Source organism: Eptesicus fuscus, chromosome 5, assembly GCF_027574615.1.
Source record: "Eptesicus fuscus isolate TK198812 chromosome 5, DD_ASM_mEF_20220401, whole genome shotgun sequence".
Taxonomy (NCBI): Eukaryota; Metazoa; Chordata; class Mammalia; order Chiroptera; family Vespertilionidae; genus Eptesicus; species Eptesicus fuscus.
In genome coordinates, this window is record NC_072477.1 from 64,235,932 (window position 1) to 64,251,253 (window position 15,322).

Here is a 15,322-nt window from a genome sequence, read left to right on the forward strand (position 1 = left end):
TGAATAATATGTGGTATCTGCATGTGAATAATATATTAATGGTATCCAAGACAAGGTAACTTGTGAAGTGGGAATGATGGCACTGCCTTTGTCTTAAAGTCCTGATCCTTACATGTGAATTCTAGAGTTTATTTCTCAGTTTTAAGAGTAACTTAGGAGCAATGCCTTTTCAATACCAATTTTTTTTTTCTTTTGCTTTTTTGTTGTTGTCCTTTAGTTATTGGGGTGAGTGGATAGATTAAGATAAAGCAGGTGTAGGGTATGACTCCAGCATTGTGGGAGATATAGTGCTGTTTAGACCTGGGAGGAGAGTGGAGGATTCTGCTTTCTTTTTGTACTACTTTTTTTCCTATTTCTTTTGGACAGTTTGGCTAACTATACTTTCCCATTTCAAAGTCCAGAGAAAAGGATGGGAAGAGATAGTGGACTGGGAGTTAGGGAGATGTGCCATAATAAATAATAATGTGATAGAAGTTATGAAGTATATCTATGATTGTTCTATTTTTGCTCGTTGTGTGATTGCCTATGGTAAGCATTATATAAATAATCTTAGTAATGGATTTGAGGTGTCCAGACAGGTGTTTTCTAGTTATTGAGGAATAGGGAATTTTTTACTTTTAGAAAATAGCTTCTCAGAAATTGCTGTTCTGTGAGACTAAGGATTGTGTTTGATGTTCAGTAAACATATTAAAAATGACTCACTGACCAAGCAAATAAGTTAATACTAAAGACAATATTTGAAATATTCTGCAGGCTCGACATCTTATTGAAGAGCAGAATGTTATTTCGGTCATTACTGAAACTTTGCTAGAAGTTTTGCCTGAGTACTTGGATAGGAACAACAAATTCAACTTCCAGGGTTATAGCCAGGACAAATTGGGAAGAGTATATGCTGTTATATGTGATCTAAAGTAAGTTGGTCGAGTCAAAAGGTGAGGGTACTTATTAAACACACTGTGCTTATTTGTTCTGCCTTGTAAATAAACCTCTGATGCTTTTGGTTACCTAAGATTCACTTTATAATGAGAAGTAAAAAGAACTCTTACTGTCTCATGTCAATAAATGTTTTAAGTGAAGGCTTCTTATAGAGTTAAAACCAAGTTAATAAAGAAGGGGCCTGTCACAGTAACTTAGGGTCACTAAATGAATCTCCATCATAATTACTATGCCTTCCACTCAGTTCCACTTCTGTACTTTGGTTCTGTCCTTCTTGTATAGTCTCTTCAGGCATAGTTTCAGATGATCTAATTGGTATGAATTTCTTTTTATTTTTTTATTATTATTTAATATATTTTATTGATTTTTTACAGAGAGGAAGGGAGAGGGATAGAGAGTTAGAAATATCAATGAGAGAGAAACATTGATCAGCTGCCTCCTGCACACCCCCTATTGGGGATGTGCCCGCAACCAAGGTATATGCCTTTGACTGGATTTGAACCTGGGACCCTTCATTCTGCAGGCCAATGCTCTATCCACTGAGCCAAACTGGTTAGGGCGTGAATTTCTTTTTAACTCCCTTTTTCATACATGTAACCAAGTTATTGATATTCATCAGTGGTTTCTTAAGTTTTTCTCCTTGAAGAAAGTTGAGAGTTTCTTTTTAAACTAAAATAGAAATCATATGATAAATCTTGGGAATGTTGGACCTAAAAGGAAATTTATTTTAGAAATAAATGGTGAATATTATAAGGGTTGTAATATCAACTACTCAATAAGTCATAAACTTCAAAAATTCCTTTCTTTTAAGACTATATTAAGATAAAATATATTTCACTTAGTTTGCTATTTTTTTTAAATTTAATAAATCTTTATTGTTCAGATTATTACAATTGTTCCTCTTTTTTTCCCCCATAGCTCCCCTCCACCTGGTTCCCACCCCACCCTCTGCCCTTACCTCCCCACCACTGTCCTCATCCATAGGTGTACGATTTTTGTCCAGTCTCTTCCCGCACCCCCCATACCCTTTTCCCCCCGAGAATTCTCAGTCCACTCCCTTTCTATGCCCCTGATTCTATTCTATTCACCAGTTTATTCTGTTCATCAGATTTTTTTATTCTCTTGATTTTTAGATTCACTTGTTCATAGACATGTATTTGTTGTTCATAATTTTTATCTTTACTTTTTTCTTCTTTTTCCTCTTCTTAAAGAATGAATACCTTTCAGCATTTCATATAATACTGTTTTGGTGGTGATGAACTCCTTTAGCTTTTTCTTATCTGTGAAGCTCTTTATCTGACCTTCAATTCTGAATGATAGCTTTGCTGGATAGAGTAATCTTGGTTGTAGGTTCTTGCTATTCATCACTTTGAATATTTATTGCCACTCCCATCTGGCCTGCATAGTTTCTGTTGAGAAATCACCTGACAATAGTATGGGTGCTCCCTTGTAGGTAATTAACTGTTTTTCTCTTGCTGCTTTTAATATTCTCTCTTTGTCTTTTGCTCTTGGCATTTTAATTATGATGTGTCTTGGTGTGGTCCTCTTTGGATTCCTTTTGTTTGGGGTTCTGTGCGCTTCCTGGACTTGTAAGTCTATTTCTTTCACCAGGTGGGGGAAGTTTTCAGTCATTATTTCTTCAAATAGGTTTTCAGTATCTTGCTCTCTCTCTTCTTCTGGCACCCCCATAATTCTGATGTTGGTACGCTTGAGGTTGTCCCAGAGGCTCCTTACACTATCTTCAAATTTTTGGATTCTTTTTTCTTTTTGCTTTCCCGGTTGGGTGATTTTTGCTTCTTGTATTTCAAATCTTTGACTTGATTCTTGCGGTCCTCTAGTCTGCTGTTAGGTCTCTGTATAATATTTTTTATTTCAGTCAGTGTATGTTTAATTTCTAGTTGGTCCTTTTTCATATCCTCGAGGGTCTCGCTAAATTTATCGGCCTTTTCTAGGAAATTCTTGAAAAATCTTATAACCGTGGTTTTGAACTCTATATCCAGTCATTTGCTTTCCTCCATTTCTTTCATTTGTGATCTGTTTCTTTGTCTCCGCATTTTTGCTGCTTCCCTGAGTTGGTAGAGTAGCTTTGTGTGGTAGGTGTTGTATATGGCCCAGTGGCTCAGCCTCCCCTAGTTACCTGAGGTGGACACTTTTGGTGCACCCCTTTGTGGACTTTAAGTCTTTGTTGTATTTAAGTCTTGATTGTTGTTGGTATCACTGGGAGGAATTGACCTCCAGGACAATTGGCTGTGAGGATCAGCTGTGTCTACGCTGGGAGAACTTCTGTGCTGTAGACACCCTTATGGGAGAAGAGTTGCAAAAGCCTCTATGCTTAGCTTGGATGGGGCAGAGTCTCAGGGTGGAGCAGACAGCCTTGGCTTCCCGTCAGCCCTGTACTATGAGGGCCCTGGGTCTCAGGGTGCTCGGTAATCGCTGCAAACACCTCTGAGAGAAAGCCACCCTTGAGTTTCGCCTGCTGCCAGACAGTCCAGTTTCTCCCCAAATGTGTCTGGGTTCCCAGAAACTCACCCGGAACTAGAGTTCAGTGCAGTCAGGAGCTTCCCTCTCCCTCCCACTTTAGAAAGCCAGCCGCACACTCAACTACCCATGCACTCAGCAGTCAATCCTCTCTGCATGCGCGTGCCTTCGGACCTCTGCCTTCCGCAGCTCCCCTGAGTCTCAGTGTGCTTTCTCTTTTCCTGACAGTCCAGATTCCCCCCGAATGAGTTTGGGTTCCCACAGTCTCGCCCGGGACTGGAGTTCAGCGCAGTTGGGAGCTTCTGTCTCCCTCCTGCTTTAGAAAGCCAGCCGCGCCCATGCAGTCAGCCGCCCGTCCTCTCCACGCGCGCGCCTCTGTACCTCAGCCTTTTGCAGCTCCTCTGAGTCTTAATGTGCTTTCCTCCTTCCTTCTAGTTGTAGAATTTCCACTCAGCCAGCTTTCCTGTGGTTCTGGATGGTGTCTGTTTTGTCTTTTAGTTGTAGTTTTGATATTGCTGTGCAAGGCAGCAGTTTAGGTGTTTACCTATGCCGCCATCTTGGTTTCTCCCTCTAGTTTGCTATTTAAAATGAAGGACTCTGCGCTGAAACCGGTTTGGCTCAGTGGACAGAGCGGCGGCCTGCGGACTCAAGGGTCCCAGGTTTGATTCCGGTCAAGGGCATGTGCCTTGGTTGCGGGCACATCCCCAGTGGGGGGGTGTGCAGGAGGCAGCTGATCGATGTTTCTCTCTCAATGATGTTTCTAGCTCTCTATCCCTCTCTCTTCATCTCTGTAAAAAATCAATAAAATATATTAAAAAAAATAAAATGAAGGACTCCATGACATAATTATTTCTAGTCCCGAGGGGGAATAATCAAATTTTGTCCACTTCTTCTAGTGACCATATAGGGTATAGAGAGATGGAAACAAATAGACTTCCAAACCAACCTAGAAATAGTTGAATCTATTTAAAAAATACATTTGAAAGATTTCTGGAAGTATGCCTTGGATCCTTGATATTACTGAGGAAAATGCTTCCAGACCTTTTCAAATTCCTCAATTTCTAAATATGATTATGACATATAAATCTTTAAAGTTCAGTAAATGATTATGTTATCACATCTTCAGGACAAGTAGAGATGGTGGAAGAATTCAGTATTGAGTCACCATTTAGCTATTGTGATTCACAAATCCTGCATAAATTATGTATTAGGCAAAACAAACAAAAAATATACAAAAACTCCAATGGAGTGCTTATAGTTACCAGTGTTAAATTAGTGTATTCATCATTTTTTGGTCTACTGTACAGGAACATTCTCTTTACCGTGGCTCTCATTACTGTGAAGTACTCTTGTAACTGAGTTATTTTTATATCCAGAGAAGAGATGCATTATCACATCATTGTCTCATCATATTTTATTTTATGGATCTCTGTAGTTACTCTCTATGGTGAATAATTTAGAGTCAGCACATCCCTGCATAACTTCAAGAGATCCTGATTTTGAAGGCAACTTTAAAGTTTTCACACTCTTTTGATGCTTACAAGTTCTCTTCTACATCCTTACCTAAATAGAGATATCTCTGATGACAAGGAAAAGGAAAAGTGAACATATTTTGAGCACCTGTTCAACAGATACGGTTCTAGGTTTCTCTTTAACTCACTCTCACAAGTGTCCTCTGTTCTTTTTAAAAAATATTTTTTTTTTATTTCAGAGAGGAAGGGAGAGGGACAGAGCTAAAAACATCAATGATGAGAGAGAATCATTGATAGGCTATCTCCTACACTGGGGACGGAGCCCACAACCGGGCATGTGTCCTGACCAGGAATTGAACCATGACTTCCTGGTTCATAGGTCAGCACTCAACCATTGAGCCACACCAGCCTGGCTTCTGTTCTTTTTTAGTAACTGTAATGTGCTAAGGAGCTTAACTTATTTCACCTTGTTTTATTCTTGCAATATTCTCATAAGCTAGGTGATTTTATTTTTAGATTATAATTATTTGCCTAAGGTCACAGAGCTAGTAAGTAGCAGACCTTGGATCTGAGCCCAGCACTGTTTATCTCTATAACTCAGATTCTTTTCACTTCATCTTTTAGCCTCACAAAATAAATATCAATAAAACTTTCTCTGAAACTTAGCCTAAAACATCAATCAGATATACCCTTCATTTAACAAATAGCTATTGAGTCCCATTTTCTCAGTCATTCTTGGTAGAAATTTTGCTGTCATATCTTATTTTTACTCTTTCCCCATAGATTTATTTATTCACCACTTCTTTCTGAACCCAGCTTTTAAATCAGAAATAACCACAAATATTTAATGTCTTTTGTTTCCAGAATAAAGTCTAAATTCTTCCAGAATTTGTAGCTCTCCATAGACTTACCATATATGCTACTAATCTGACTGTAGCATTTAATATTTGTTAGTACTAGTAGAAGCTCTGTTAAGTCTGCCTCAGAAAATTTTCATTCTCTCAAACCAGTGTAGTCCAACCATTGAGTAGCCTTGTCCAGCTATTAGAAGTTCATTATTTTATGTTGAACTCTGTCTTTTTGTTGCTTTCCTTCTGTAGTTCTATGTTTCCCTTTGTCCATTCAGAACTTCAGTTCTCATTTAACTTAAAGATAGCAGGCATATCTGCCAAGTCTTCACTGGTTGAGTTTCATTAGTTTCCTTAGCTGTACACTTTTCATATTTAAAATTCCTTCTACATTATTGTCCTTCTCTACTGAACTGGTTCTAGTTGAATGTATACCATTTAAGCTAGTTGTGAAGAAATGAACACAGTACTCTGAGGTCTGCATAGTAGAAGGAAGGGATTGTTATACTGGGATCATTTTATTTTACTTTATTGTTTTTTGTGTTTTGCGTTTTTGTTAATACTCACTTGAGGATATTTTTCTATTGATTTTTAGAGAGAGTGGAAGGGAGGGGGAGAGACAAGAGAGAGAGAAACACAGGGGCCAGGGAGTGAACCTGCAACTGAGGTATGTGCCCTTGACTGGAATTGAACCTGGGACCCTTCAGTCCGCAGGCTGATGCTCTATCCACTGAGCCAAACTGGCTAGGTCTATACCGTGATCATTTTAAATAATAAACCTCTATTAATTTAGTTTCATTTCTCATTCACTCTCTGGGGGTATTTGGTGGGATACTTTGTTTCCAAGTTGCTAATCATTGTGAAAATGAAACTTAGAAAAGAGAAGCCGATGAACTTTAGTTCTATTAAGCAAATATTACCCTTTTGTTACTTTAACCCAAGGATGGAGAATCTTTGTTCTGCCAAGGGCCATTTGAATATTTATAACATCATTCACGGGCCATACAAATTTATCAGCTTAAAAATTAGCCTGCTATATTTGGTCAGATATATAATTAACTCACCCCTAATGCCTTGGCAAGGCCAGACCACATGATTTCGAGGGCCTTATAATAATGGCCCATGGGCCAGACATTCCTCACCCCTGCAACTTGTTCCTGTTTCTAAAAAGGATAGTCGACTCTCAAACCAAATCACCCCCTTACTCTCCCATCCTTCCCTTTTCTTCTTCCACTGCTTTTGCCACCTATTTTTATCTTCAGACTCCTTTTCTTTTCCTTTCCTTCATTATTCTTTTCTCTCTTCTTATCCCTCTCATCTTCTCTACTTGCTAGGTCTGCTAGGCATGAACTATGCGAGGTTACTAAAAACTGGAAATATAAATTCTCTAGAACAGTGCTTCTCAAATTTTAATATGAATACAAATCAGTTGGGGAGCTTGTTAAAATGCAGAGTTTCGTTCACTAGGTCTGACTAGAGCCTAAGAGTCTGCATTTCTAAAGAATACCCAGATAATGCTGATGCTTTTTGTTTGTATACCATACTTTTAGAAAACAAGCAAACTTTGATGTCATTTATTCACTGTGAGATCATAAACTTTAGTCTTTTTCACCTTTACAGTTGGCAGGGGAGAGGGGGAGGGGACATCTGTAATACTCTCAACAATAAAGATTTTTAAAAAAGATTTAGAGCCCTGGCCAGTTTTTCTCAATGGTTAGAGCATTGGACCACCCACCAAAGGGTTGTGGGTTTAATTCCCAGCCCTGGTTGGAGCGCAAGCAGGAGGCAACCAATTGATGTGTCTCTCAAGTGGATGTTTCTCTCTCCCCCTCTCCTCCTGCCTTCCACTGTCTCTAAAAAGTCAATGGAAAAAATATCCTCACTCCTCCAGTGAGCCTTGGAAGGAAGGAAGGAAGGAAGGAAGGAAGGAAGGAAGGAAGGAAGGAAGGAAGGAAGGAAGGAAGGAAGGAAGGAAGGAAGGAAGGAAGGAAGGAAGGAAGAGAGAGAGAGAGAGAGAGAGAGAGAGAAAGAGAAAGAGAAAGGGAGGGAGGGAGGAAGGAAGATTTAGAAAGGTTATTAGTATATGATTATATTTTTAACATATTAATAGATATCTAGAGAAAGGGAAAATTAAACTACAATTCTTACTATCTTTACAAAGTAAAAAAATATTTTTCCTATCTTTGTTGCCTTCTATGTTCCTACTTTACTTCCTTTGTATTTTATTTTGTTTTTGTTTTGAGTGCTTAACATTGTATTGCAGTGTCCACTATCCATATCTATTTTCCCCAGTACACTAAGGACCTCAAGGACAGGGTGTCTTGTTCATGTTTGTGTTCCCAATGTGTGATATTTAACAGGAATTGATTTGGATTGACAGAGTGCAAAATAATTTTTATAATTGCTAAATTCCTTCCTGAGAAGTCATTTCCCAATAAACATTGTTTTCATTGGATATGAAACCAGTTCCAAATATCCTGACTCCCCCTACCCCCAACTGTAGTGTATTTATTGTCTGAAATCAGGTCGTAAGAATAAATAGCTTTGGAGAACCAGTGCAGATGTTCACAAATCTCTAGTCATAACACACTTAGCAACAACAAAGTTGTTAAATCTTCTTAGACCAAACTACTATATGTGTTGTGAATTTTCTGTAATTCTCATGACTGCATGTCTTTTGCGGGGAGGGGGAAAGTGTGTAATTTTAGTACAATAAGTATTTTATAGTTTACAAAATATTCTGAAATTATTTGTCTGCACCAACAGCATGTATTCTGCACATGCAGTTTTGACATGCATTTTGAGGCTGAAGGCGATTTTTACTTGCCTTTTGGGTGAAGGGTATAAATAATCGTAAAAAATCTGTACTGTAGTTATCCAACTGTGATAGGCTAAGTTGCTTCTGGGTTCATTTAATCAGAACTAACTTTTGAGTGGAGAAGTCAGGCTTAGCTTTGACATCTGTCTCTTCTGGAGCATTCACATTTTGCTGGAATAATTCTAGCTCTGCCCAGAGCTTTTAATTGTAAGAAATTATAATACATAATTTTGATGAATCAACATTGTTTATAACCCTGAGTACCTTAAACTATCTCAAAATATGGAAGTGAAGTATTTCTTTGTCTCAATATTATAGGTATATCCTAATCAGCAAGCCCACCGTATGGACAGAAAGATTAAAAATGCAATTCCTTGAAGGTTTTCGATCTTTTTTGAAGATTCTTACCTGTATGCAGGTATGGTACAGATTTGTACACCAGTAAGATAAATTTATTTCAAAAATTTAATCTGAGTCTTTAATATTTTTTAGCAAATATTGGGTTTTATTTCAGGAAGAATATATCTAGCAAACTAGAAATAAAATGCAAACACTGCCTCACTGATCCTGCTTTATGTGATACTATAGTAAGCACTTTACATGCATTATCTCTTTGAACCTCATAGCAATCTTATGAGGTAGTTACTATTATTATCTCTCTTTTTATAGATAAGGGAATTGAAGCTTAGAAATAAGTGACTGAGCTGAGATTTGAATCTATGCATTCTGACCTAGTATAATAGCCATGTTAAAAAAGCTATGCACATATGGCGATGGCCAGTGTCGCTTACTGTTTAGAGCATCAGCCTGCCCACTGAAAGGTTGCAGCTTCAGTTCCTGGTCAAGGGCCCAAGAGTGTCTTCCTCACATCAATGTTTCCCTCTCTCTCTTCCACCTCCCTCATCCTCCCTCCCTTTCACTATCTCTATAAGTCAATGGTAAAAATATCCTCAGATGAGGATTAACAACAACAAAAAGCTATGCATACTAGTATATGAATATGAATCCTGATAATTCTATATTTTGCTAGTAGAGGAGTGAAAAAGAGGATATATATATATATACACATACACATACACATACACATACACATACACATATACATATACATATACATATACATATACATATACATATACATGTTAATCACTTTATTCTTGCAGGGAATGGAAGAAATTAGAAGACAGGTTGGACAACATATAGAAGTGGATCCTGACTGGGAGGCTGCCATTGCCATACAGATGCAATTGAAGAATATTTTACTCATGTTCCAAGAGTGGTGTGCTTGTGATGTAAGTAAAATTGTTATTGTTAGTAGGAGCAGTGTCTTTTTAAATGCTCTAGTGGATATTATAGTTTAGTTTTATATTGCAACTTCATTGATGTAAAGTTTACTTAAGTAGTTTCTTATATATTTGATTTTGTCTTATTAAAATTTAGGAAGAAAATTCAGTTTCTCACACTTATTAAAACGTGTTCTCCATGGTAGTTTCATTTACCTTAGAAATAGTGGGTTTGAAAAAAAACACAACACACATTTATGTATGTATGTATTTCCTTGGACATGAATATAAATAATATGGAAATTGGGACCATATAACACAGACTTTTAAATATTCCAACAATGGAGAAGGGTGGCTATTCATTCAGTTAAGTACTTTATTACATGTGTTAAACCAGTAAGAAAATTAATTTCAAAATATAGGACTAATATATTTCCTTAAGCAATAATTTTAGACCATAACCCTCTTTTAGACAATAAGCCTACCACAGATTCTCTTTTGGAAGTAAGAGCTCATTTATTTCTGTTCTGAGAAAATTGACATCTGAGTCAAATTCTTTCATTTTCTTCAGTTTCTATCTCTCACCAGTCTATTCACCGACTAAGTTTGTAGCTTCACTATTGGTCTCTTTCTTTTCATCTCTTTCTAAAACTAATGTCTCTACCAAGGCTTTTTGTCCCAACCTATATTACTTCATTCTGGAGTTTGATTCCTCGGTTGTCTCCTCTGGTATTTCCCACTCTTTCATTCATCTGCCTATAAACACATATCCTTAAAAACAACAATAAAAAAAAAGTCCCCTTACTGCCCTGGCCGGTTTGGCTCAGTGGATAGACCATCCATCCACCTGCGGACTAAAGGGTCGCAGGTTCGGTTCCGGTCAAGGGTATGTACCTTGGTTGCGGGCACATCCCCAGTCGGGGGTGTGCAGGAGGCAGCTGATTGATGTTTCTCTCTCATCGATGTTTCTAACTCTCTATCCCTCTCCCTTCCTCTCTGTAAAAAAAATCAGTAAAATATATATTTTTTAAAAAATCCCCTTACTTGTCTTTGCTACCTCTGTAAACTGTATTCTAGCTCTCTTTTTTCCTTTTCTGCTCCACCACCAGTTAGTGATAGACACAAAAGACATTAATCCAGCACAGCAGCTTTTTAAAAATATATATATTTTTATTGATTTCAGAGAGAAATGGAGGAGAGAGAGACAGAAACATCAATAATGGAGAGAATCATTAATCAACTGCCTCCTGCATGCCCCTCACTGGGGATCGAGTCTGCAACCCAGGCATGTGCCCTTGACTGGAATCGAACCTGGGATCCTTCAATCCACAGGCCGACACTCTATCCACTGGGCCAAACTGGCTAGGGCCAGCACAGTAGCTTTATAGAACAATGACAGGAGATATTGTTCAGCAGCTAGTCACAGAACATATTTTTGGCTCTTCTCAGTCTTATGGAGGGCATGCATAATTCTTGGAGATGAGGTCAAAATGTCTGTTGTTTATCTTGATATCTGTTCAGCCTTCTGAAGTCATTTATGTCTACTATTGTTGCTCTTTAGAGTCTGGCTTCTGCCTTTACCAAAGGACAGGAATTGCTTTTTGAAAAAATTTCAAAGGATCTTTTTAACCAAATTCAGAGGACTTTTCTAAGGCTCCATCTTCCTTAAAATGTCTATAGCATCGTTTTCTGTTGAGTACCTTAACCTTTTTGAAAGGTTCTTTCCCTCTAATTTTTACAAATCTACATTATCCTAATATTTCTATTCACTGCCCATTTAAATGAGACCTTTCCCAATAGTCTTTTTTTTATTTCTACCACCACAATAAAACTTCATATAAATGACTCTTTCAAGCTATAATATAATTTCTGTTTGTGTGTAAGACATTCCTGCTTAGGTCTTACACTTATTTCAAATTTAGAAGATAAAAAATTGATGTGTCATCATTTCCTTCTACTTACAACTTGCATGTTCTCTTCTTGACTGCTCTTGTTCCATAAATAACGCTATGATTCATACATTCATTTATATGGGAAATCTCAAGAGCTACTGCATTCTCTGTGTTAAATTGCTAACAGATATTTTTGATGGTAAAAAAGTTCTGTGTGACCTAGCTGGTTTGGCTGAGTGGACAGAGCATTGGCCTTTGGACTGAAGGGTCCCGGGTTTGCTTCCAGTCAAAGGCACATGTCAGGGTTGTGGGCTTGATCCCCAGTAAGAGGCATGCAGGAGGCAGCCAATCAATGATTATCTCTCATCCTTGATGTTTCTATCTCGTTCTCCCTCTCCCTTCCTCTCTGAAATCAATAAAAAACATATATTTTTTTAAAATTATATTTAAAGAAAAATAGTTCTGTGCTCACATAAGATTGGGAAATGCTAGGTTGAACAAATTCAAACAGGAATTTTTTAAGCCACTGGAAATTTTTTTTTTTAATTTATTGATTTTAAAGAGAGAGAAAGAGATCTATTTGTTGTTCCATTTATTTATGCATTCATCGGTTGATTTTTTTAAAAAAGAATATTGATTTTTAGAGAGAGAGGAAGGGAGAGAGAACATCCATGTGGTAGTGCAACATAGATCTGCTGGGGATTGAGCCTGCAACCCTGGCATGTGCCCTTGACTGAGAATCAAACCTCCTGGTACACGGGATAATGCCCAACCAACTGAGCCATACCGGCCAGGATCATTGGTTGATTTTTGTATGTGCCCTCACCAGGGATTAGACGCACTACCTTGGTATATTGGGATGATGTTCTAACCAACTGAGCTACCCAGCCAGGGCTTGAACTTCTCAAACTCTTTAATGTTTTGCACTCGGATGTCGAGTGTGACTCGACACGGTTAGCATCGATAGCAGCTCGAGAAAAAAGCAAGCGAGTGCAAAGGGTTAATTAATTTGCTAATTTCTAAGAGGGATAGTCCCAAAATTTATTTGATAACTAGAGGCCCGGTGCACAAAATTCGTGCACGGGGAGGGGGGGTGTCCCTCAGCCCAGCCTGCACCATCTCCAATCTGGGACCCCTCGAGGGCAGTCGGACATACCTCTCACAATCCAGGACTGCTGGCTCCCAACTGCTTGCCTGCCTGCCTTCCTGATTGCCCCTAACCGCTTCTGCCTGCCAGCCTGATCACCCCCTAACCACTCCCCTGCCAGCCTGATTGATGCCTAACTGCTCCCCTGCCAGCCTGTTTGCCCCTAACTGCCCTCCCCTGCAGGCCTGGGTCCCCCCCAACTGCCCTTCCCTGCAGGCCTGGGTCCCCCCCAACTGCCCTTCCCTGCAGGCCTGGTTGCCCCCAACTTCCCTCCTCTGCCGGCTTGGTCACCCCTAACTGCCCTCCCCTGCAGGCTTGATCACCCCCAACTGCCCTCTCTTGCAGGCCTGGTCCCTCCCAACTGCCCTCCCCTGCTGGCCATCTTGTGGTGGCCATCTTGTGTCCACATGGGGGCAGCCATCTTGTGTGTTGGAGTGATGGTCAATTTGCCTATTACTCTTTTATTAGATAGGTAGAGGCCTGGTGCACGGGTGGGAGCCAGCTGTTTTGCCCTGAAGGGTGTCCCGGATATGGGTGGGGGTTCCCTTCGGGCGTGGGGTGGCCTGGGCGAGGGGCCTGTGGTGGTTTGCAGGCTGGCCATGCCCCCCTGGCAACCCAAGCAGAGGCCCTGGTATTTGGGATTTATTTATCTTCTACAATTGAAACTTTGTAGCCTTGAACTAAGGCCAAGGCAGGCCAGGGCTGCAGAAGCTTGGCTTCCCCCATCGCCGGGGGCAACTCAAGCCTCCTGCTCTCTTCAGTTCTGTGGCTGCTGCCATTTTTGTTGGGATTTATTTATCTTCTATAATTGAAACTTTGTAGCCTTGAGAGGAGTCCAAGGCCTGCCAGAGTGGGCAGAAAGCTTGGCTTCCTCCATCGCCGGGGAAACCCAAGCCTCCTGCTCACTCTGTGGCCAACTGCCATCTTGGTTGGGTTGATTTGCATAGTCGCTCCTGATTGGCTGGTGGGCGTGGCTTGTTGGTGTAGCAGAGTGGTGGTTAATTTGCATATTACTCTTTTATTAGATAGGATAGTATTCCTTTTTTAAGATAAAATCAGTTTGAGAAACGCTGTCTTAAAAAGTGAGCTTTTGGGGCAGGTGCAGGAAGCAACCAATCAATGTGTCTCTCTCACATCGATGTTTCTCTCTCTGTCTCTCTCCCTCCCTTCCACTTGAAAAATCAATGGAAAAATATAGTCGGTTAAGGATTAGTGACAACAACAAAAAAGTGACCTTTGACTTCTCTCTCTGCCATACTCACCCTAATTTGAATTTTCCTTATCCTAAATTTATTTTATAATCCTAACATTTCTTTTGGGTTCATTCTTTTTTGCCCTGACTACTTCCACTCTAGTTGAGACCCTTATCACCTTACACTTAGACTTTGTAGTAATCTTCCTACTGCTTTCATTGGTTCTAACATTACTCTCTACTCTATTGACACCCATTAATTCTTGAAGCAGTGAGTTGTGTATATTATTATACTTCAGATACCATCAATGTATTCACATGCCAATACGAAGGCATATTTCCACTTTAGTTGCTCATTAATTCCATCAACAAAACCTTGGATTTTTCTAGTTTTTATTCCTTTCTGTTGCCTGAACAGGAGGTGTATTCTTCGTTATTTCTTTGTTTATTTTGTATCTTTGCTTACAATGCCATCGTTTTCTCATCTTTTCTTTATCTTTACATTCTGCTTATTCTTTAGATCCCACTCAAAATTTGCTTTCACAATATGTCTTCCCAGTTGTTTATGATGCTTCCCCCCCTTCCCTTAGTGGAATAGTTTCTATCATTTACATGGTACTTGCTAGTACAATTTTTCATATTGATTGTGTGTGCATGTGCACGGGCATGTGCCTCTGTCTTATATTTCCTACTGGTTTACAGATCCTGTGGAGGTAGCCCTAGTAATACATAGAATAATTTTGTGCTTGTACTTAGCAACTATTTATTGAATAATGTGGTAAAGTAGATAATTTGTCAATTTATTTGCATTTTTCTTCTAGGAAGAACTCTTACTAGTGGCTTATAAAGAATGTCACAAAGCTGTGATGAGGTGTAGTACAAGTTTTATGTCTAGTAGCAAGACGGTAGTACAATTGTGTGGTCACACTTTGGAAACTAAGTCCTACAGAGTATCTGAAGATCTCGTAAGCATACATCTTCCACTCTCTAGGACTCTTGCTGGTGAGTGCTAGTTTGTTTTTTGCTTTGTTTCTGTCAGCTTTGTTTCCTAGGTATTCAGAGTACTAGAATCATACCTATTTTTGTTCTATGCTGAGTATGTATAGGCATACTCAGATCAGATACTGCAATTAAGATCTGTCACTGTCCTTCAAAGAGCTGTCACTAAACATCTAAGGATGCTTGTTTTCCTAGGCCTTTTGTAATTTTGGTCAATTAATGGATCTTATAGTACACACTTAAAGACTAACTTGATA

At 39.1% G+C, this 15,322-nt stretch overlaps 1 protein-coding gene across 1 annotated transcript in view; it reads left to right on the forward strand.

The window, feature by feature from the left end:
* Positions 1-15,322, forward strand: part of UBR1 (ubiquitin protein ligase E3 component n-recognin 1) — a 141,880-nt gene that overhangs the window by 40,244 nt on the left and 86,314 nt on the right. The window contains exons 12-15 of the mRNA XM_008143048.3: positions 754-911; positions 8,871-8,970; positions 9,716-9,844; positions 14,888-15,068. Of these exons, the coding sequence (XP_008141270.2) occupies positions 754-911; positions 8,871-8,970; positions 9,716-9,844; positions 14,888-15,068 (568 nt within the window). The remainder of the gene's footprint in view (positions 1-753; positions 912-8,870; positions 8,971-9,715; positions 9,845-14,887; positions 15,069-15,322) is intronic.